This window comes from Saimiri boliviensis, chromosome 21 (genome assembly GCF_048565385.1).
Source record: "Saimiri boliviensis isolate mSaiBol1 chromosome 21, mSaiBol1.pri, whole genome shotgun sequence".
NCBI classification, from domain to species: domain Eukaryota; kingdom Metazoa; phylum Chordata; class Mammalia; order Primates; family Cebidae; genus Saimiri; species Saimiri boliviensis.
The window spans coordinates 31,487,711-31,512,080 of NC_133469.1; the positions used below are offsets into that span (position 1 = coordinate 31,487,711).

The window sequence follows — 24,370 nt, forward strand, 5'->3', positions numbered from 1 at the left end:
TCGCGCCATTGCACTCCAGCCTGGGTAACAAGAGCGAAACTCCATCTCAAAAAAAAAAAAAAAGTGTTTTGTTGAACATCTATATAGGTGAGCTTTCCTTAGAATAAATTTCTAAAGAGGAAATTGCCAAGTGGAGGGTTTGCATATTTCTAGGGCCTTTGGCTCTAATTACCAAATTGCTGCTCTGACCGGTTGTGTCGGTTTGCATATTCATCAGCAGCACTGAGAGCCCCTGTGCTCACTCAGCCTTGGAATCTCCGTGTTCACATTCAAGGTGCCAGTGCTATTTGGCATGATGTGTGCAGTGGTCATTTGTCCCAGTTAAACTATAGTGAATTTACCTAAACATATATTACCTTTGCTCACTTTTGTCCAGACTCTGAAGTATATGTCATGGTAGATATGTTTGTTCTTGTAATATTACCATATTTTCCTTTTTGACAAGAGATGGCACTGAGATACAGACCTAGTATTAGAAACAATACAGAAGCAAAGCATTTCCTTTTCTGTAAAACTGAAAAGCAATGAACCAGCTACGTTAACACATCAGAAATCATCAGTTTTATCCTTTTCCCCAACAGAAACCCAGATGGAGATGTGAGCCCCTGGTGCTATGTGGCGGAGCATGAGGATGGTGTCTACTGGAAGTACTGTGAGATACCTGCTTGCCAGAGTAAGACCGCAATACCTAGTGTGATGGTTTACAGAACTGAACACTAAGAGTGCAGAGAGGGAGGGCCCCTGCCCAAGGTCAGATAGTTCAAGACCAGCCTGGCCAATATGGTGAAACCCTGTCTCTATTAAAAATACAAAAAAATTAGGTGGGCGTGGTGGTGGGTACCTGTAGTCACAGCTACTTGGAAGGCTGAGACAGGAGAATTGCTTGAACCCCGGAGGTAGAGATTGCAGTGAGCTGAGATCATGCCACTGCACTCCAGCCTGGTGACAGAGTGCGACTCCATCTCACCAAAAAAATAAAAATTAAAAATAAAAAAGGACAGGCGAGGTGGCTCAAGCCTGTAATCCCAGCACTTTGGGCGACCGAGGCAGGTGGATCATGAGGTCAAGAGATCGAGACCATCCTGGTCAACATGGTAAAACCCCGTCTCTACTAAAAAATACAAAAAATTAGCTGGGCATGGTGGCGTGCACCTGTAATCCCAGCTACTCAGGAGTCTGAGGCAGGAGGATTGCCTGAACCCAGGAGGCGGAGGTTGCGGTGAGCCGAGATCGCGCCATTGCACTCCAGCCTGGGTAACAAGAGTGAAACTCCGTCTCAAAAAAAAAAAAAAAATTGCCAAAACAGCTCAGTGCCTGTAGCTGAAGAAAAAGACAGTACATTCATAACCATTCTATCTGGGTTATTTTTCTTCTAATTATTTAGGTAGGTTATTATTTAAACCTATTCTTTGCCCTGCCATCTTTCTTACCTCTCAGGTCAGGAGGCTTGTGTATGGGACTTGGGGACCCTTTCAGTGGCACCTGGAATAGCAGTCTGAATTCCAAGGCCTCCAGGGGGAAAGACAGCCCCTGAACCAGTGCTGCAGACCTAGTACTCACATTTTGTAATTTAAATGCCCAGATGTCAACACTGCCTGGCAGTTAGGCCTTAGCTTCACTGTCCTTCCAACCTGAGTGTGCCTTAATCCAGTCCCCAAATTGAGAAAATGGTAAAGAACAGAAGAATGGGCTTTTGCTCAGTCTGCTTAATCAAATTTTTAAAACGAAAAACATCTCATTTGCCTCTAGTTATGTAAAGAAGAAAGAGGCAGAAGGAGAGGAAAGCAGATTTTCCTCGGTCCATTTGTTCAACACAAAGATGGTCTTTTAGTACCAGCCTGTGTCATTCTCTTGGGAGTGGTAAAGAGGGGGTTTCAATCTGGGCACTTTTATTTGGAAAGATAATCTTCGACTTGCATTTCTAAAATACAATCTGGGCCAATAGTAACTGATTCATGTGGTCATTGAAACCAGGTTCTAGAGGAGAGAATTATAAAATGCTACAAACCATTTAGTATGCCTCTAATTAGTAATATTTACCATATATGCTTTACTGTTCCAGAAAAGGAAAATTAAATATTATTTCAGTTTTTCTGTGGCCCCTTGATAACTCTCCTAAATCTCTAAAGATGGCCTTGAAGTGGTCTGGGCAGAGAGCTTTGTAGAAGTTGGGAATGAGAGCTCTATAGAACCTGGTTTCTGGGGATAGAGGATGGGCGGTGTCTGGCTTTGGTCCTTTGGAAAACCCTTCAGTTTACCCTGTGGGCAGCAGGGCTCCCCATCAAGCCGGACCTCAGACATTGAGTCTGGCAGAATATTGTGCTTCTAGTATGTCTGATTAACATAGTTGAGCAAAAACTCTTGTACTGTTCATAGCAAGAGACGTTGGTAATTGCCTGGTGGATTTAACCGAGATACAGCTTGCCTATTTTAGGCCACTTTTGTCCTATTTCTGGATGCGAAGTCACAGTTTTCATGAATAATACTAACTCTCTGTATGAAGCCTGCTATTCATGATTAGCATTGAACTTGTCATACAGAAAAAGGCCTGTGACATGATCATATTCCTGGAAAGTTCATATCTGAATATAACAGACCCAGCAGGAGCCAGGGGGAGTGAATGTACAGGGACAAAGCAGAATCTGGCTGAATGGTGGGCCATTGTATGGAAACCAGATCTCTGCCCCTTGTGTGTTATGTGTAGAGCTGCAACAAGCAGGAGGCAGACCTGAAGTGCCACTCAAATGGGAGCAGAGAGAAATCCGAACTGTGCTCTTGACCTGCAGAGCACGGATCAGAACTTACCGTTAAAAGAACAACTCGGAAGTAATTGGATTTACCCCTGAAACTGCTTCTGCCAGTATGTTTCTCAGAAACCCCAAGTTCTTACTGCAGCCAGGAGAAATGCAGACTTCAAAAGCAAATTCCAATGTTATCAGGTTTATGTCTCTAGATCCCACGCCTTAGATCTCTAGGGCCTGTTGGTTTGACTATTGAGAACTATTTTTTGTTTGCTGAAAAACATTCTCCCCACTAATTTCTACAAATCCAGCTATAAAAATTGATCTTTGCAACAGGGAAATTTGAATACAGACTGAGTATTAGATTATATTAAGGAATTACTGTCAATTTTATTAGCTACAATAATGGCATGGTGGTTAAGTCCATTAAAATTACAGATACATACTGAAATATTTGTGGTTGAAATGGCGTCATATTTTGGATTTGTTTGAAAACAATCCAGCCCCCCACAAAGAGTGACTAAGTGAGGGTGACAGAAATAGATGAAACAAGAATGGTTAAAAAAAAAGTGGATATTTGTCGATGTTGGGTGAGGGGTTCTTTATTCTTCCCCACTTTTATGTGTGTTTGAAACTTTACATAATACAATTTAAAATTAATTGTATAATATTTTAAATATGAAGAATACATAAACACAGCATTCTGAGTATCTAGATTCAAATATGTAACATGATTAACCTAAATTGTAATGCTTTTTTTTTTTTAGACAGAGCCTTGCCCTGTCATACAGGCTGGAGTGCAGTGGCGAAATCTTGGCTAATTGTAGCCTCTCCCTCTTAGGCTCAAGCAGTCTTCCCACCTCAGCCTCCTAAGTAGCTGGGCCTACAGACATATGCCATTACACCCGGATAATTTTTTTTTTTCTTTAGACGGAGTTTCACTCTTGTTACCCAGGCTGGAGTGCAATGGCACAGTCTTGGCTCATCGCAACCTCCGCCTCCTGGGTTCAGGCAATTCTCCTGCCTCAGCCTCCTGAGCAGCTGAGATTACAGGCACGCGCCACCATGCCCAGCTAATTTTTGGTATTTTTAGTAGAGACGGGGTTTCACCATGTGGACCAGGAAGGTCTCGATCTCTTGACCTTGTGATCCACCTGCCTCGGCCTCCCAAAGTGCTGGGATTACAGGCGTGAGCCACCGCGCCTGGCACACCCAGATAATTTTTATATTTTTTGTAGAGACAAGGTTTCGCCTTGTTACCCTAGTTGGTCTCGAATCCCTGAGTTTAGCAGTCCTCCTGCCTTGGCCTCCCAAATTGCTGTGATTACAGGTATGAGCCACTGCGCCCAGCCAATTGTAATACTTTTACACATAGCCCACAAGTATCTGATGTCATTGTTAAAGTTAGTTATTAAAGTTATAGTTACTGAACTTGTTAAAACTATTAGTTATTTAAGGGCCAGGCATGGTGGCTCATGCCTGTAATTCCAGCACTTTGGGACGCCGAGGCAGCAGATCATGAGGTCAGAAGTTCAAGACCAGCCTGGCAAAAATGGTGAAACCCCGTCTCTACTAAAAATACAAAAAAAAATTAGCTGGGCATGGTGGTGCATGCCTGTAATCCCAGCTACTTGGGAGGCTGAGGCAGGAGAATTGCTTGAACTGGGACCTGGGAGGCGGAGGTTGCAGTAAGCCGAGATTGCATCACTGCACTCCACCCTGGGCTACAGAGTAAGACTTCATCTCAAAAAACAAAAACAACCTATTAAAGTTAGTATATAAAATTTAAAATCATAAGAACTTGGCTGGGCACAGTGGCTCACGCCTGTAATCCCAGCACTTTGGGAGTCCGAGGTGGGTGGGTCACGAGGTCAAGAGATCGAGACCATCCTGGCCAACATGGTGAAACCCTGTCTCTACTAAAAATACAAAAATTAGCTGGGCGTGGTGGCGTACGCCTGTGGTCCCAGCTACTCGGGAGGCTGAGGCAGAAGAATCGCTTGAACCCAAGAGGTGGAGGTTGCAGTGAGCCGAGATTGCGCCACTGCACTCCAGCCTGGCGACAGAGCAAGACTCCATCTCAATTAAAAAAAAAAAAAGTTATTAGTTGTATCAAATGGCATTTCTTAAGCGCTGACCATCTGTCAGGACTTGTGCAAAATGGGAGACACAAGGACGGTATGTTCTGCAGCCTGTGAGGAGCCCTCACTCTGGGACAGAAGACCGACACATGAACAGATAAGCATATGCAAATTACTCTATAATAAATGAGATGAGCAAAAGGTTGGGAACACCCAAGAGGAGGCATCTGTCTGGCATGGCAGGGAGGCAGGGGCTATTGTCTGTCAAAGAAGGCTTCTAGAAAGAGTAGGGTCTTAGTTTAGGGCTTCTCCACTTTAAATTACATCCAATCTCCTGGAGTCTTATTAAAATACAAATTCTTGGGCCAGGTGCGGTGGCTCACGCCTGTAATCCCAGCACTTTGGGAGGCCGAGGCGGGTGGATCACAAGGTCAAGAGATCGAGACCATCCTGGTCAACATGGTGAAACCCCGTCTCTACTAAAAATACAAAAAATTAGCTGGGCGTGGTGGCGCGTGCCTGTAATCCCAGCTACTCAGGAGGCTGAGGCAGGAGAATTGCCTGAACCCAGGAGGCGGAGGTTGCGGTGAGCCGAGGTCGCGCCATTGCACTCCAGCCTGGGTAACAAGAGTGAAACTCCGTCTCAAAAAAAAAAAAAAATACAGATTCTTAACATTAGGTCTAGAACAGGCCTGAGAGGCTACCTTTCTAACAAGGTTGTAGGATGCCAGAGCTGCAGGACTACACTTTAAGTAGCAAGGTTCTAGATGTTAGGGCTGGGTGGGGTGGAGGTAGTGAGGGCATTGGAGGCAAAGGAAACAGTTTGCACCCGCATGTGCATGCGCGCGCCCACACACACACACACACACACACACATGCACTGATGAATTCCAAACAAGTTGGTGTGCTGAAACATACATTTTAAGGAGAAAGGGGCATGAGATAAGGTCTGAGAAGTAGACAGGACTAGGTGATGTCAGGTCTTACGGTCCGGGTATGAAGCTTGGGCGTGATCCAGGAAGATGGTGATGAAGCTGAGGTGAAGGCTGAGTGTCTGAAGGAGACATTTCCTCATAGTTCCTTAAACCTCTATTAGGGATTTGGATCAAGATTGCCTGCTTTTAACCTATAAGAAATTCTCAGGGCCAGGCACAGTGGCTCACGCCTGTAATCCCAGCACTTTGGGAGGCTGTGGCGGGTGGACCACGAGGTCAAGAGATCGAGACCTTCCTGGTCAACATGGTGAAACCCCGTCTCTATTAAAAATACAAAACATTAGCTGGGCATGGTCGCACGTACCTGTAATCCCAGCTACTTGGGAGGCTAAGGCAGGAGAATTGCCTGAACCCAGGAGGCGGAGGTTGCGGTGAGCCAAGATTGTGCCATTGCACTCCAGCCTGGGTAACAAGAGCAAAACTCTGTCTCAAAAAAAAAAAAAAAGAAGTTCTTTAGTGATTATCTCATTCACACAGATTAGCCCTAAGAGGATGCTAGCAGTCACATCTCTGCCATACATGTGGAACCTTAGGTCCATCTCAGCTGGTAACCTCACTGGCTCAGGTTTCTTTTAACTAAATAATACCTGGACTTGTTAAAAATAGATTTAAAATAGATTTCAGATGTTAGTATTTGCCTTACAAAAATCAGCCCAAAAAATAGGATGTGAAAGCTTCCTATTATGATCCCCAATAAGAGTTTTTAAAACTGTGTGTAGAGTTTGAGTAAAAAGCCAACGGTGCTGTGGCAGTGGTGGTCAGGGTAGTTTCTCAATTATAGAAAATGTTTTGTTTCTGTCAGCACTTTCTGTGTTTCAATGTCAGCACTGCTTTTTAGTATGTTTCAGCTATTGCTGAGTGCCTACTATGTACAAAAAGCCACTTATATTCACATTATTATATTTAACCTTTTCAACAATCCTATGAAGCAGGAGGCATGCCTACTCTCCTGCCTCCATTTCTCAGATAAGAAAATTGAGCCTACATGGTTAAGTGATTTGGTGAGGATTATACTCTGAGTCGAACAGGATTTTTGACTAGGACTTCTGATAGCAAGACCAGTGCCTTTTCCTTCTAGTACTTGAGAACAGTCCCATTTCCTTTATTTCCTTGAAAACAGGGGCTCTGGGATGGATTTGGGCTACTGTTGAGGTCATTCTTCAGAATTTTCTTTGTCAATTGTTTGGGAATTAAAGTTTGAAATTCTGATAGTATGGTGAATTATTAAGATTGCTTTTGTGACATTGTGGAAACCAAAGGATTAACTCAGTGGCGACAGAGGGTCTGCAGTTCATGCTGTTAGCTCTAAGTCATTTTCTTTTCTTCTTTGGCTTTGGGAAATCCCAAGCCCCAGGAGTAAAGCAGGCTGAGACAGGATCTGGGAAGCATTTGCTGCCCAGCAGAGCTGCTCTGCAGAATGCTGGGTTATCTCTGTGGGTGTTCCCAGACCAGCTGTTTTCAGCTAGGAAAGGGCTCCCCTGGGGTTGGACCCACTGCACAAAACAGTTCATCAGCAGCTTTGTCCGGGCCCTAGGCTCTCTCCCAATACCATGTTGTCACTGCTATGGGCTGAAGTTCACTTCTCTAAAGTGACACATCCCTAGGTCCCATTTATACTGTTTTTTTGAGACGCAGTTTTGCTCTTGTTGTCCAGGCTGGAGTGCAGTGGCACAATCTCAGCTTACTGCAACCTCCACTTTCCAGTTTCAAGCAATTCTCCTGCCTCAGCCTCCCGAGTAGTTGAGATTATAGGCACCTGCCACCACACCCGGCTAATTTTTGTATATTTAGTAGAGATGAGGTTTCACCATGTTGGCCAGGCTGGTCTCCAACTCCTGACCTTGTGATCCACCCACCTCGGCCTCCCAAAGTGCTGGGATTATAGGCGTGAGCCACTGCACCCAGCCGTGTACCATTTATACCTTACAGCTAAAGTGAAAACTCCCAACTTTTTTTGATAGACAAAGCAATATTGAAATGAACATTAATAGTCTGGGCAAGGTGGCTCACACTTATAATTCCAGCACTTTGGAGACTGAGATGGGAGAATACCTTGAGCCCAGGAGCTTAAGACTAGTCAGGGCAACATAGGGAGACCCTGTCTTTATAGAAAATTTAAAAATTCACCAGATGTGGTAGCATACACTTATGGACCCAGCTTCTCAGGAGGATCGCTTGAGCTCAGGAGGTTGAGGCTGAGCTCGCATCACAGACACCCTTGTTTTGCTTGATTGTACTTTAATTTGTGGAGCAGTGCTGTTGGAATTTATGGGGGCTTTACCCTGTCAAGCCGCTCCTTGGTAGCCATTAAAAAGAGCCATGTATTTCAACAATCTTTCCCACACCTAGTACAGTGGGAATTGTGTAAGTGCTTGCTAAATATTCTTTCTTGGTTGGACGTGATGGGTCACGCCTGTAATCCCAACACTTCGGGAGGCCAAGATGGGCAGATCGCTTGAGCCCACGAGTTCGAGACAAGCCTGGGCAATGTGATGAAACCCCATCTCTACGAAAAATACAAAAATTATCCAAGTGTGGTGGGCATATGCCTTTAGTCCAGCTACTTGGGAGGCTAAGGCAGGAGAATTATTTGAGCCCAGGAGGCAGAGGTTGCGGTAAGCCTAGATTGCACTATGGCACTTTAGTCTGGATGATGGGAGTGAAACCCTGTCTCAAAAAAAAAATTCTTTCTTGATGCCATGAATTCTTATCTCTTCCTCTCTTCCCATAAGAGACAACACAAGCTGGTGGAAAGATGAAAAGAATGTGGACATCTGAGTCACACCCAGTTAGTTTGAATCGTTATCCACTTAATAGCTTTAGAACAATGACTCTCAGTTGTGCTGGGTTTCCTCATCTGTGCCTTCCAGGGTTATTCTGAAGATTAAATGAATAAAATGCGCATACTACCCCAAGTCCTAGCACATATCAAGTAGACATGAATGTACCAGTAGGTACTGTGATGGTATGCTCTTCTCAGGGAATGGACTATCGTTAGTATACCCGTTATCTAATTCCTAGAATATGTTATTCATAACCTGCATTTTATTTCTGCCCATCCCTTTTTTATCTGACTGACTATGGGTCTTAATGTCAGCTGCTGCAAGTGATTGTTCCCTGTGGCCTGCTGCAGCACTGAACTCCGGGAACACAAGAGGAGCCACATTTCTTGGTTTGTTTGTTTATTTGTGACAGGGTCTTGCTCTGTTGCCCAGGCTGGAGTGCAGTGGCATGCTCATGGATCACTGCAGCCTTTACCTCCCGGACCCAAGTGATCCTCCCACCCAAGAAGCTGGGACTACAGGTACGCACTACCATGCCCAGCAAATATTTTTACTTTTTGTAGAGATGGGGTCTTGCTGTATTTCCCAGGCTGGTCTCAAACTCCTGGGCTCAAGCAATCCTCCCACCTCTGCCTCCCAAAGTACTAGGATTATCGGTGTGAGCCACTGTGCCTGGCTCCCACGTTTGTTCCTACAATGCAGTTTTAGGGTTTCAGATCTGGCATGTACTCAATTATTTTTTGGTTTTGCCAGTGGGTATTATCTAATTTTCCATTCAAAAAATACAGACTTTCTGAACCAAATGGATATTGGTTCAGTGACAGATGCAAATGTTCTAAAGCACAGTTGTGTAAAGCACACTACTGACTTAAAAAGGAAAACTCATTCAAATTGATAGAGATGACTTCACTGAAAATCTTTATACCAGCCCTTGCCTGTAAGGAACATACATAAATGTAAGAAATAGCCCCTCAGTCTTGTGATGTAATTGGGAATCTGAGTTATAAACCTAAGAGAAAATTGCAGATGAGCACACCAATTATATAAATAAGTGTTGAATTACGAGGTAGAGTGTTGTGAGTTTTGAAGACAGGAAGACTCAGTATTGTGGAAACTGGGAAAAGGTGACTGGTGGCTGGATGGGTCAGGGAATAACAGGACAGAGGCTTGTAGGAAGCACAGACTTGATGTGTGTGTGGGTTGGGATCCAGGCTTCCTGAGTAGAGGAGTGGACAGAAAGGAACCAGGTCAGACCTAGAAAGCAAGAGTTGATTAGATGGGACTAATACGCTGAAAGTCATAGTTTAAGAAGAAAAGCAAGCCCAGTGTCCTTTACAGGACGGATCAAAGGAAGAAAGTTTGGGAAAGAGAGGATGGGTGTAGATTTCTAAACTCGGGAGATAAGAGCCTGAGCTGTCATGGCAGCAGTGAGACCAGACAGGAAGGATTAAGTCCAAAATGTGTTTAGGAAGAAGACAGAGTTTGATGACAAATGGAATGTATAAGGGATGAAATAGCAGGAAGAGGTTCCTTGCCTGGGATATTTGTGGTGTCCCTGAAAAAAAAGTCCAAGTCAACAAACGAGCTTTTCTTCCCAGGGACACAGCGGTTATCTTTCCTCTTGAACTGGGACTGACCTTTTACCAAGTAAGCTGTACTAGTTGTTTATTGCTGTGTAATGAACCATCCCCAGTCCTATTGACTTAAGCACCAGCAGTTTATCATTTCTCCCAGTTCTGTGGGTCAACTGAGTTTCAGCTGAGTGGTCCTTCTGCTGCTGTCACCTGGGCTCAGTGACATGCCTGCATTCAACTAGGACCTCTGCTGGCATTCAAGGGGGCTTCAGACCTCTATCCCGTGACTTCTTTCCACAGCCATGTATTCAGACTTCTTATATGGTGGCTGGCTTCCAAGAGAGAAGCAGCGGAAGCTGCCATTCCTCTAGAAGGTGTGAACTCAGAAGTCCACCACATTCTATGAATCAAAGCAAGTTGCAAGGCCAGCCCTGATTCAAGAAGTGGGGACATCTAATAAAGTGGGAGCAATACACATATACAGGGAGGGGAGAAATTACTAGAGCCTTTTTTGACCTCTACCACATTAACTCACCGGAAACTAAATTTCAGAGAAGGAACTCACACAGGAGGGAACTACTGCTGTGATACATCCTGGCCTGATGGGAAAAGGATCTTTAGGAACTCTTACTACCTCCCACTAAGGGCAGAATTTCACAGGGGAAGAAAAGGCTGTGCTTATTTATTTATTTGGGTGTGTTGCTCTAAGACTCAGGGGCACAAGTAAGACTGCTTGAAGAATCAGAGTGACCGAAAAGGAAGTTTATGTTTAGAAATAAAGTTATAGAGGTAGGGTGGGGCCATATTGTGAGAAGGAGTTGGACCAAGATGGCAGCTGTCAGATTTGGAATGGAAGTTGCAGATGAAGTTTAGTGAGCTTACGGTCACAGGTCTGAGGGTGTGGATAAATCCACACTTAACCTGTTGATGCTCTGAAAGAAGTATTCAAATAGATTGGTCATTGAATAGGATACCAGCTGCTGCACCTCAGGTGTACATAGTTTTTGTTTCCATGGAGGAGAGAAATCAGCTACTGAAACACCAGTGTGGGGTCCTTGAGGCAGAAGATAGTATTGACACAAGGTTAAATGACATTTAAAATCAGCAGAGAAGCACTTTGGGAGGCTGAGGTGGGAGGATCATTTGAGGCCACAAGTTTGAGACCAGCCTGGACAACATAGCGAGACCCCATTTCTACAAGATACACAAACAATTAGCCAGCCATGGTAGTACACACCTGTAGTCCCAGCTACTCAGGAGGCTGAGATGGGAAGATCACTTGAACTCAGGAGTTCAAGGCTTCGGTGAGTATGATTGCATCACTGTACTCCAGCCTGGGCAACAGAGTGAGAGCCTGTCTGTTTAAAACTAACAAAAAATCAACAGAGGAACTGTATCATTTCTGAAGAAGCAGATTGTAGTTATAAGAAAAAAAAAAAAAAGGAGCTCTGCAGAGCCTTGGGAAGAGTTTTCTAAGACAGAGGACAAGAGCTTAGCTTCTGGCTTCTTAAAGCAAATATCCCAGATCTGGTCAGAGCAGTGGAATCGAAAACATAATAGTCAGTGCTGTTTCTTAGTAAATTACCAAGTGAAGATTTGGATTCAAACTGAGCTTTTGCTGTGATGGGTATGCCTTCTGTCTTTGACAGGAGTGATTTTGGTTACCAGGACTGGAACTCACTCAAACTAACTTGAGCAAAAGAAATCTATTTGAAGACCATTGGGATATATCACAGAACCCAACCCCAGTGTCCCAAGAAACTAGAAAGAAAGCAGGCACTTTCAGACATCTCTCTCTGTGGCTACTTCCTCTCCCATCTTTGCCTCTCTCTCAGCTTGTTATCCATCCTTCTTCCTCTCTGTGGACCAGCAGAATTGGCTCACTCACCCACTCACATGGCCCAAACTTGAGTGTGGTTGCCTCAACTCCTACTTGACAGATCTCTACAATTTCAGTGCCTGCATTCACGGAGTGGATCCCAATTCCAGCTTCCTAAGAAAGGGAATGTGGTCACCCCAGTGTGTCAGGCAGCTGTGGCCAGAGGATGGAGCTCTTTGTCTTGGTCCCCAACCAGCAGCAGTTTTGGGAGCAGATTATCTGAGAAGCAGCTGTGGATAATAGGTGGTTCTCAGAGAAGGGCTGTCAGCCATGGAGGCCCCTACGGAGGTGTCAGCAGCACCTTCACAATGAAGCCACAGTTGTATTCAAATGTGACAATGTTTAGTGAGCCTGCCTGATTGCTTCCCAGTTGTTTCTTATCATAGTAAAAGAATGATAGTTCCTGGGTTAATGTGAATGGAGGACCATCTCTCTTTAACTCCTCTAAAATTTTTATCTTGAACATCTGAATGTTTGTAATTAATGTTCATGAGTTTTGAAGCCTCAGCTATGATAAACAAGGGGTCTATTTGTATGTTAAGATAATTTTTTAAAAATTGAAAGTGATGAAGTCTCTTTGGTAAGAGGAAAAATGCATGAGCAAGCCACAAGGACTTCAAAGTAGGCTTGAAATGAAAAAGGAATCTGAGGACAAATATCCTTTTTCAAATTGACTTTTTCTCCCTGCTTCTGGGAAGAGCTAAGGGTGGGACATGATCTAGAAATCCACTCAGTTGAGAAGTCATGCTTTTGAAGACAACATGACGTGTCTTCTCTGGCTAGACTTCGAGCCACACTTTCCAGAACAAGTCAGAGGGCAGTGGCCTCCTCAGAGGCTGACTGTGACCTCAGAGGCTTCCCTCATGGTACAGAGTGTTGAAGGACTAATGCGTTTGAGAATTCAGTCTTGAATCTCAGGGAGTCACATTCATTTAGTTTCCCAGACTGGTCCTATAAGAAAGGAGTCAGAGACATGGGGGAAAAAAAAAAAAAAAAAGAAAGAAAGAAAGAAAGAAAAACCGTGGAATGGGAGTCTGCAACCCTGGAGCTTACCCTGACTCTCTAGTTCTGTCTTGTGTGTCCCCGTACAAGGCCCTTAACCTTGTTAGACTGGTTTTTTCTTTGGCCAGTAGGAATAATATCATCTGTCCTGGCCTTCCTGAAAGGGCTAGAGCTTCCTATGAGCGGACTTATGTGAAAATGCACTTTATACTATACAGATGTAAGAGATTAATATTTTAATATCCGGAATCAAACCATTTTCTGAGGTGGCTGCCTTTGATTTTTGTTTTTTAAATCAGTCTATTTTATTTTTCTATTACTCAGCAAGTTGTTTGTGTGGTGAATTATGAAAGCATTATTGTATATAATGATAATAAACACTATTTATTCAGAACATTCTTTTCTCCCAGACCTTGTGGTATTTACTTTATTTATATTAACTCATTTTCTTTCTCAAAAGAACCCTTTGAGGTCTGTATCGATTCTCATTTCGTTGTTGATGAAACTGAGCTGAGAAAGGCTGTCATGGAGAAGCCAAAATTTACCCTAGGGTTTGTCTCACTGTAAAAGGCCAGCTGCTTCTGGACACATAATGGTAGCACCAGTGCCCTTCAGAACATTGCCAAGTCCTAGGAAGGGAGCAAGCAAAACCCACTCCTGAGCCACAATGTGGATGGCAGAAAGTGAGGAGCATAAAGGCCCTCCCTCTTTTATTTTTATTTTATTATTTATTTTGAGATGGGGTTTCGCTCTTCTTGCCCAGGCTGGAGTGCAGTGGCATGATCTCGGCTCACTGCAACCTCAGCCTCCCAGGTTCAAGTGATTCTTCTGCCTCAGCCTCCTGAGTAGCTGGGATTGCAGGCATGCACCACCACACCCAGCTAATTTTGTATTTTTAGTAGAGGTGGGGTTTCTCCATGTTGGTCAGGCTGGTCTCAAACTCCCAACCTCAGGTGATCTGCCTGTCTTGGCCTCCGAAAGTGCTGGGACCACGCCCAACCCCTCCCTCTTTTAGAAGCTGCATGTTCTATTTTTCATACACTTTTTATAAGCTCCACAGTTTTGTTCTAAGCCTAAGAAGCAGCAAATTAAGAAGAGGATAAGCAAAGACTGCGGGCACTGACAGTAATAAGAAGTAGATGCTTTCAGAGACCCCTTTCAGTTCTAATGTTCTGAGGTCACAGCAGCCTTGACAGCAAACTGTTTTAGACTAAATGTTTGTCTCCCCACCCCCTCCTGGCCCCCACTATTATTCTGTTGAAGCCCTAATCCTGCAGTGTGATGATATTTGGAGATGGGGCCCTTGCGGAGTTAATCAGTTTAGATGAGGTCATGAGAGTAGGACTCCCATGATGGGATTATAGTGTCCTCATAAGAAAAGGAAGAGAAACCAGAGCTCCCTCTCCTTCTGCCATGTGAAGACACAGCAAGGTTTTGGTCTGCAAACCAGGAAGAGAGCCCTCATCCGGAACTGAAACTGCCAGTATCTGGCCCTTAGACTTCTCAGCCTCCAGAGCCATGTCCATTGTTTCAGCCATCACCCTATGGTATTTTGTTATAGCATCCTGAGTTGACTGAGACAGCAACCAAGGAGACAGCAACTGAAGTCAGACATTGGAACATAAAACAGCACGCCAGCCTGGGGCCATGTTAAAGTATATTTGATGACCTCAAGTTAACAGGAAAAATTTAAAGTAGGCTAAACTGTGTTAAATTTGTTTAAGAAAGATCTAACGCAAAGGTTTCATCCAAAATGAGTAAGATAAAATGTTGTTTTAAAGTTAAGCTTTTTTTTTTTTTCTTTTGAGATGGAGTTTCACTCTCGTTACCCAGGCTGGAGTGCAATGGCACAATCTCAGCTCACTGCAACCTCCGCCTCCTGGGTTCAGGCAATTCTCCTGCCTCAGCCTCCTGAGTAGCTGGGATTACAGGTGCACACCACCATTCCCAGCTAATTTTTGTATTTTTAGTAGAGACAGGGTTTTACCTTGTTGACCAGGATGGTCTCGATCTCTTGACCTCGTGATTCACCCGCCTCGGCCTCCCAAAGTCCTGGGATTATAGGCGTGAGCCACCGCGCCCAGCCTAAAGTTAAGCTTTATGGAAAATTCGGTTATCTAGAATGATGTTTCTACAAAGCCAAAGACGACAGTGAGAAGAATGGAGTCAAAACCAACTGTTCCTAGCTATAAGTGGATGTCATTATAGTGCTTTCCACTTTCACTCTACCCTGTTCATTCACTCTGCCAAAGAAGTACCTTTATCCACTCTAATGGCATTCGCAGAAACCTGGATGGGATTGGAGACTATTATTACAAGTGAAGCAACTCAGGAATGGAGAACCAAACATCGTACACTCTCACTCATAATTGGGAGCTAAGCTATGAGGATGCAAAGGCATAAGAATGACACAATGAACATTGAGGACTCGGGGAAAAGGTGGGAAGGGGGTGACGGATAAAAGACTACAAATTGGGCTGGGTGCAGTGGATCACGCTTGTAATCTCAGCACTTTGGGAGGCTGAGGCAGGCGGATCACAAGGTCAAGAGATCAAGACCCTTCCTGGCTAACACGGTGAAATTCCATCTCTACTAAAAATACAAAAAAAAATTAGCCAGACATGGTGGCATGCACCTGCAATCCCAGATACTCGGGAGGCTGAGGCAGGAGAATCACTTGAACCCAGGAGGCAGAGGTTGCAGTGAGCCAAGATCGCACCACTGCATTCCAGCCTGGGCAACAGAGTGAGACTCCATCTCAATAAATAAATAAATAAATAACCAGGCAGGCGCAGTGGCACATGCCTGTAATCCCAGCACTTTGGGAGACTGAGGCGGACGGATCATTAGGTCAAGAGATTGAGACCATCTTAGCTAACATGGTGAAACCCTGTCTCTACTAAAAACACAAAAATTAGCTGGGCATGGTGGCACGTGCCTATAGTCCCAGCTACTCAGGAGGCTGAGGCAGGAGAATCGCTTGAACCCAGGAGGTGGAGGTTGCAGTGAGCCGAGATCATGTCACTGCACTCCAGCTCTGGCAACAGAGCGAAACTCTGTCTCAAAAAAAAAAAAAAAAAATTACAAATTGGATGCAGTGTATACTTCTCAGGTGATGGGTACACCAAAATATCACACATCACCACTAAAGAACTTACACATGTAACCTAACACCACCTGTTCCCCAGTAACCTATGGAAATTTTAAAAAAAGAAGTACTTTTATCTACTCGTTCCATGATTTCAGTGGGTGACACATAAAGTGCCTGTTCATTCAGCATATAGTCCTGGAGCACCTGCTTTGTGACCTGGGAATATAGGGGTGCGTGGAAGATACAGTCCTGCCCTTAAGTTGTTCTTAGTTATTCAGGTAGAGAGACAAGTAAACAGGTGTTCAGAATCCAACTCAGCATATACTGCTGTAGGACTACACAGCAGGGCATGTAACCCTCTTTTTTGTGGGGGCAGGGTGGGGAGGATGGGAGGGCCATGGGGCTTCCCAGGGGAAAGGATGTCAGGCTGAAATCTTAAGAAGGGAAGAATATTCTAAGCACAGGGAATAGCATGTGCAAAAATCCGGAGACCAGAGAGCAAAGTGCAGTTGGGAAGCTTCCAAATACACTACAGTTTGGCCTCTGTATAGAATGTGAACTGAAGGGTAGAGAGGTCATGGTGGAGGGAGAGAAGGAGGAGCAGTACAGATGGGGCAGGGCCTTTGTATACCATGTGAGAAAGTTTGGACTTTATCCTAGGGGGCAACCAGAGAGCTTTGAGGGTTTGGGGAAGGGCTCCACTTACCTCTCCAGCTGCTGCTGCTTTTCCCTTTCTCTGTCACCAGTCACACTTAATTCTTGTAGTTCCTGCCAAGGCCACAATCTTTCTTGCCTCAGGCCTTTGCACTTCTGTCTGGAATGTACCATAAAGATTATTCTGGTTGCAGCGTGTTAACTAGATTAGAACAGGGTGAGCCTAGAAATGGAGACAGAATAGGAGTCTGATGCAGTGGCCTAAGTGAAAGGAAATGGTGACCCAAACTGGGGAAGTGGCAGTGTGAACAGAGAGGCAAGGGCAGATGTATGTGATATTGTAGGAGGTAGAATTGACAGTGTCACAATTGGCAGGTCATTGCCTTGGGGGGCAAGTTTGATACCTTAAGCATTGAAATTCAAATGGGGTAGAAGGGCAGTAGGCTGTGGTCTGATTCCCATTGATCTACTTCATGATGTGTTTCAAGACCTCACTGTCCCATTGGAACACAAACCACCTGGATTTGCTCAACAAATTAATAAAGCTTAGAGGTTCCAGCTGCGTTATTGCAAGCCATGGCCTTGTTTATGTCTAACCTTAACATATGATTATATGCCTTAGGCTCTCTGTAAACTAATACGTAATAACATGCTTACTTATAAGCATAATGGAATAAATGAGACAAAAATCAGACTAAATGGCCAAGATGATCATCATCAAGTAGCTCTTATTAAGAACCATTAAATGCCTGGTCGGGTTTCCATGCACAAGATCCCTTTAACAAACTCAGTTTATATCATATGCTCTTGACTAGAGAAGCTTGACTCATTGCAGTTGTTTAAACCCTTAAACCCAGACATTCCCAAGCCAACCCCCACCACCCGAACCCTGGACTCCTACTGCATAGAGCTTTTCTGTTTACATTTGCTACTATAGAGATTTAGTTTGTTTCCGAAGGATGCATTTTAACTTTTGTGTGGTAAGCCACATTTGTTGTATTTGAACCATGTGTGACGCAAGGGAGAAAGGTAAGCATTTGGCTTAGAGGGGGAAGGGTGAATCTTTAGGTTAACAGAGGTACTTCCTGCCAATTTAAAATGAGCTGGTTAAAATGTGTGTGTGTGTACATGTACACATACACATGAATATATTTTTATATGCCAAAAAAAAACGAATGTGGATATAAAGCTTATTAAACTGCACCATGCTGTTTTCCAGTCTGAAACATCAAGGAAAAAAAATGCTATCTCAGAGTCTATATGTCTGTCACTTTGGAATTGTATGATACATAACTCTTAGCTGACCTGGAAGTGCTGAGACCAGGCCTCGTGTGTGTTTTGTTATATCTTCAGTTATATAAACCATGAGGAAGAAATGGAGAAAAGGAAAGGACTTCAGCTGATAGATGGAAAACTAAGGTCCACAGAGATTCACTGTCCGTGACCCATGATGAATTAATTTCTTTACTCAATAGAGCTATAAGCTATATTTAGTATTATAAGGCATATTAATGATCTATTACTGCCTAACAAATTACCTCAAAACTTAGTGGCTTAAAACAACACACATTTACTATCTCATACATTCCATGGGTCAGGAAATCTGGGGTATGACTTAGCAAGATCCTGCTTCAAGATCTCTCACAAAGCTGCAATCCAGGTGTCTGCCAGGGCTGGAGTCTCATCTGAAGGCTCAACTGAAAGATCCACTTGCAACCTCACATAGTTATTGGTAGGATTTAGTTATTTGTGGACCACTGGGTGAAATTCTGTTTCTTGCTGGATGTTGGCTGAAGGCCACCCTCAGTTCCTTACCACACAGCCCCTGGCATGATATTGCTTCATGGAAATATGTAAATTGAGAAAAAAATAGAAGTCTGCAAGCAAGATGAAGTCATAATCTTTTGTAACCTAATCCCAGAAGTGACATCCCATCAACTTTGCCACATTCTACTGGTCAGAAGCACATCAACATCAACAGTCCAGCCCACACTCATGGGGAGGAGATTATAAAAGGGCATGAATACCAGGAAGGGGGGATCTTTCTTAGGCAGTTCGGGCTGCTGTAACAAAATACCATAGAGGGGATGGCTTAAACAACAGACATTTATTTCTCACAGTTCTGGGGGCTGGGAAGTCCAAGGTCAAGGTGCTGGTGGCTCAGTGCCTGGTGAGGCCTTTCTTTCTGGTTTGCTAGGGGCTACCTTCTTGCTGCAGAGAGAGAGGGAGTTCTGGTCTCTTCCTCATATAAGGGCAGTGATCCTGTCATGGGGGCTCAACCCTCATAACCTCATCTAAACCTAATGACCTCTCAAAGGCCTCACCTCCAAATCCCTTCATATTGGAAATTCAGGCTTCAGTATATTAATTTTAGGGAACATTGGGGGAAAAATCTTTTCCCATAATTTATACACTTCTCTTCTGACACCAAATGGATGGATTTGTCTCAAACCAGCCAATTCTCCAAGTCTCCAGACACCCTCTGGGAGTCCTACAATTAAGTTATGGCATTACCTAACTCAGTCCCACAAGACTGCCCCCAACTTCAGATGCCAATTACAAAGTGGGAGTTCCCGCCGGGCGCGGTGGCTCAAGCCTGTAATCCCAGCACTTCGGGAGGCCGAGGCGGGTGGATCACTGAGGTCAAGAGATCGAGACCATCCTGGTCAACATGGTGAAACCCGGTCTCTACTAAAAATACAAAAAATTAGCTGGGCATGGTGGCACGTGCCTGTAATCCCAGCTACTCAGGAGGCTGAGGCAGGAGAATTGCCTGAACCCAGGAGGCGGAGGTTGCGGTGAGCCGAGATCGCACCATTGCACTCCAGCCTGGGTAACAAGAGCGAAACTCCGTCTCAAAAAAAAAAAAAAAAAAAAACAAAGTGGGAGTTCCCACAACCTCTTCCTCTGGTTTGATAATTTGCTATAATAGCTCACAAAATACAGGAAAACACTTATACTTACCAGTTTATTATAAAGAATATAGGTTTGGCTGGGCATGGTGGCACATACCTGTAATCCCAGCACTTTGGGAGGCTGAGGCAGAAGGATCTCTTGAGCCTGGGAATTCGAGACCAGCCTGAGCAAAATAGTAAGATCCCATCTCAATTCAATAATAAAAAAATTAAAAGGCTATAGATGAACTGCAGATGAAGAGATATATAGGGTGAGGTCAGGAAGGATCCTGTACACCGGAGCTTCTGTTCTTGTGGAGTTCACCAAACCTGGCACAGATGTGTGTTCACCAACCCAGAAACTCTCCAAACTGTATCTTTTAGGAATTTTAATGATGGCTTCATTACATAGGCATGATTGATTATTAACTGAATTTCTAGACTCTCTCCCCTCCCTAGAGGATGTTGGGGTGTGGGACTGAAAGTTCCAAGCTTTTAATCATGGCTTGATCTTTCTTTTGACCAACCTCCATCCTGAAGCCATTGAGGATCCTACCAAAAGTTGCCTCATTAGAACGAGAGATGCTCTGGTCACCCAGAAAATTCCCAGAGAGTTGCTGTGTGCCAGGGCAGAGACCAGGTGTCACAGGGGTATGCAGACATCTGGTGTATAGCAGAATCATTGAAGTCCATTTTTGAAAGGTGTCTACCAGAGTTGGTACATATAATTTAGCTTTCTTTGTTCTCAGCTACAGCTTTTTCTACTAGACCAAACCATCTGATGTATGGCTGTGAAACATTAATATGCTCAGCGTGGTGGGCTGAAGAAGGGCCCTCCAAAGATGTTCCCATGAGCCCCCAGGAGGAACTTGGCTTTGCTAACTAACACCTTGAGTTTAGCTCCATAAACCCCGCTTAATACTCCTGACGTCCAGAACTGAAAAATAATAAATTTATGTTATTTTAAGCCACTAGGTTTATGGTAATTTGTCCCAGCAGCATCAGGAAACTAATACACTCACCAAAAGTCCTTGAGGAAACCCACTTGTGGAATTTTTTAAGGAACTGGGGGCTTACATAGAAGGTACAGGATAATGGGCTTCTGAGGGCTTTGCCTACCCTCTGGTAACTCTGAAACATAATTTACATTATTGGAGTCTTTCTGTTTTTAGAAAATTGTTCCTAGTTCTCTTCAGTACTAAATCCTATCAATATTAAACAGTTTTTTTTTTTTAAAGTATTTGGTTAGTTAAAGAATAGACCTAGGTCTCACTTCCTCTTCAAAATAAAACAAAAACATGGTATTTAGTAGAGGACACTAAGGCTTCAATTTTTAAAGCTGGTTGCTTATTGTTTATTTGTACCTCAGGAGTGGAAATACTGGCTGAGATGAAAGTACTTAACCACAAATCGCTTTTCCTTCTTGGTGTTTCACAGCCAGATGTTGTGACATTCTTTTGTTTTTCTTTTTTCTCTAGTGCCCGGAAACCTTGGCTGCTACAAGGATCATGGAAACCCACCTCCTCTAACTGGCACCAGTAAAACATCCAACAAACTCACCATACAAACTTGCATCAGTTTTTGTCGGAGTCAGAGGTTCAAGGTGATGACTCTGTGGCTATGTAACTATAACAAAATATAAAGCTGTACATGCATTTTGCTGAGATAACTTAAAAATAAGTGCTAAATAAAATAAGCCAGACACAAAAGGCCACATATTGTAGGATTCCACTTAAATGAAGTGTCTAGAAGAGGCAAATCCATAGAGATAGAAAGTAGGTTAGTGGTTGCCAGATGGTGGGAGGTGGGAGGAATTGGTACTAACTGCTAATCAGTACAGAGTTTCTTTTCGGGGTTACGAATGTTCTGGAATTAGATGGTGGTGATTGCACAACACAGTGACTAAACCAACAACCACTGAAGTATACACTGAAACAGTGAATGTTATGTGAATTACATTTCAATTTTTTAAAAAGCTAAAACAACTAAACTTCTAGAAAAACAAAAATCCTAAAATATTGGGTTAGACAAAGATTTCTTAAATTGGACACAAATCATTTTTAAAAGTTGGTGAAAATATTATCTTCAAAAAATAGAGTTAAGAATATGAAAGGCAAGCCACAGACCAGGAGAAAGTAGTTGTTAAATATATATCTGATAAAGGACTTGTATGCAGAATATAGAAAGAACACTTACAACTCAACAATAAGATAACTTGATTTTTAAAGTGAGCAAAAAATTTGAAGAGACATTTTATCTCTAAAAATATATAGATGGCCATTAACCACATAAAAAGATGCTCAGCATCACCAGTATTTGTCAAGGAAATACAAATTAAAACCACAATGAGATACCACTGCACACTACTTCAGAATGTCTGAAGTTAAAATGCTAAGAATTGATAAGGATGTGGAGCAACTGAAACTCTCACAGACTGCTAGTAGGAATGTAAAATGCTACAGCCTCTCTGAAGAAAGATCTTAAAGTTTCTTTTAAAGTTAAATATGCATATACCTTAAAACTCAGCAATATCACACCTGGATAGTTACCCAAGATAAATTAAAACCTGTGTTCACACAAAGACTTATACATGAATGTTCATAGCAGCATTATTCATAATAGCTCCAAACTGTCAATAATCTAAACACCCATTAACAGATGAATGGAAAAACAAAGAATAACATATCCATACTGTGGAATGCCACTCAGCAATAAAAAGAGACATATTAAGACACGCTGATACACACCACACGGATGAATCTTTAAAACAGTATGCCAGTTGAAAGAATTTAAACACAAGACTACATACTGAACTCAAAATGGATCCTAGATCTAGCTCTAAAATGTAGCACCATAAAACTTCTAGAAGAAAATATAGGCCGGGCGCGGTGGCTCAAGCCTGTAATCCCAGCACTTTGGGAGGCCAAGGCGGATGGATCACGAGGTCGAGAGATCGAGACCATCCTGGTCAACATGGTGAAACCCCGTCTCTACTAAAAATACAAAAAATTAGCTGGGCATGGTGGCACGTGCCTGTAATCTCAGCTACTCAGGAGGCTGAGGCAGGAGAATTGCCTGAACCCAGGAGGCGGAGGTTGCGGTGAGCCAAGATCGCGCCATTGCACTCCAGCCTGGGTAACAAGAGCGAAACTCCGTCTCAAAAAAAAAAAAAAAGAAAATATAAGAGAAAATCTTCATGACCTGAGTTTAGGCAAAAAGTTCTTACATGAGACACCAAAAACATGACCCATGATGAGAAAAAATTGGTACATTTTAATTTGGACTTCACCAAAATTTAAAGATCTTGCTCTGTGAAAGATATTTTTAATAGAATGAAAGACAAGCTATAGCCTGGGAGAAAATATTTGCAAATCACTTATGCGACAAAGGACTTGTATCCATAACGTGTAAAATTAAAAAAAAAACAAAAACAAAAAAAAAACCTCAACAGTAAAAAAAAAAAAAAACAACGAACAACAACAACAAAAAAACAAAGCAATTTTAAAATGGGCAAAGACTTGAACAGCTATTTTGCCAGAGAGGATATACAGATGGCAAATGAGCACATGAAAAGATAGTTGTCTGGGCGTGGGTGGCTCACGCCTGTAATCCCAACACTTTGGGAGGCCAAAGCAAAAGGGTCACTTGAGGTCAGGAGTTCGAGACCAGCCTGGCCAACATGGCAAAACCTTGTCTCTACTAAAAATACAAAAATTAGCTGGGCATGGTAGTGCACCTGTAGTCTTACTCAGGAGGCTGAGGCAGAACAATCGTGTGAACTTGGGAGGCAGAGGTTGCAGTGAGCCAACATCATACCACTGCACTCCAGCCTGGATGACACAGTGAGACTCTGTCTCAAAAAAAAAAAAAGAAAGAAAAAGAAAAGATAGTCAACATCATTAGCCATTAAGGTAATGCTAATTTAAATTGCATTGAGATACTACTACATACCTATTAGAATGGCTAAAATAAAGTATACTGAAAATAACAAGTGCTGACAAAGATACAGAGCAAGTGGGACTTTCATAAGTTGTTGGTGTGGATCTAAAGTCATTCTGTCTACAGTCATTCTGGAAAAGTTTGATACTTTTTTATAAAGTTAAATATGTATCTACAACATGACCTAGCAACTCCATTTCTAGTTATTACCCTAGAGCAGGTGTCCCCAAACTATGGACTGTGGGCCGCATGCAGGCTCCTGAGGCCATTTATCCGGCCCCCCGCCACACTTCAGGAAGGGGCACCTCTTTCATTGGTGGTCAGTGAGAGGAGCACAGTATGTGGCGGCCCTCCAACGGTCTGAGGGACAGTGAACTGGCCCCCTGTGTAGAAAGTTTGGGGATGCCTGCCCTAGAGAAATGAAAACTTATATTCACATAAAAATCTCTACACAAGTGCTTATAGCAGCTCTATTCATAATCATGAATAACTAGAAACAGCCTAACAGATAAACAAGCTGTGATACATCCATACAATGAACTGTGCTCAGCAATAAGAAGGAGTAAAGTAGCCAGGTGCGGTGGCTCACACCTGTAATCCCAGCACTTTGGGAGGCCGAGGCAGGTGGATCACAAGGTCAGGAGATCGAGACCATCCTGGTCAATATGGTGAAACCCCCTCTCTACTAAAAATACAAAAAATTAGCTGGGCCTAGTGGCACGTGCCTGTAATCCCAG

At 43.3% G+C, this 24,370-nt stretch overlaps 1 protein-coding gene across 3 annotated transcripts in view; it reads left to right on the forward strand.

The window, feature by feature from the left end:
- Positions 1 to 24,370, forward strand: part of KREMEN1 (kringle containing transmembrane protein 1) — a 79,235-nt gene that overhangs the window by 28,999 nt on the left and 25,866 nt on the right. For all 3 annotated transcript variants that reach the window (XM_039462501.2, XM_039462502.2, XM_039462503.2), the window contains exons 3-4: positions 582 to 673; positions 21,173 to 21,297. In XM_039462501.2, coding sequence (XP_039318435.1) covers positions 582 to 673; positions 21,173 to 21,297 — 217 coding nt within the window. The remainder of the gene's footprint in view (positions 1 to 581; positions 674 to 21,172; positions 21,298 to 24,370) is intronic.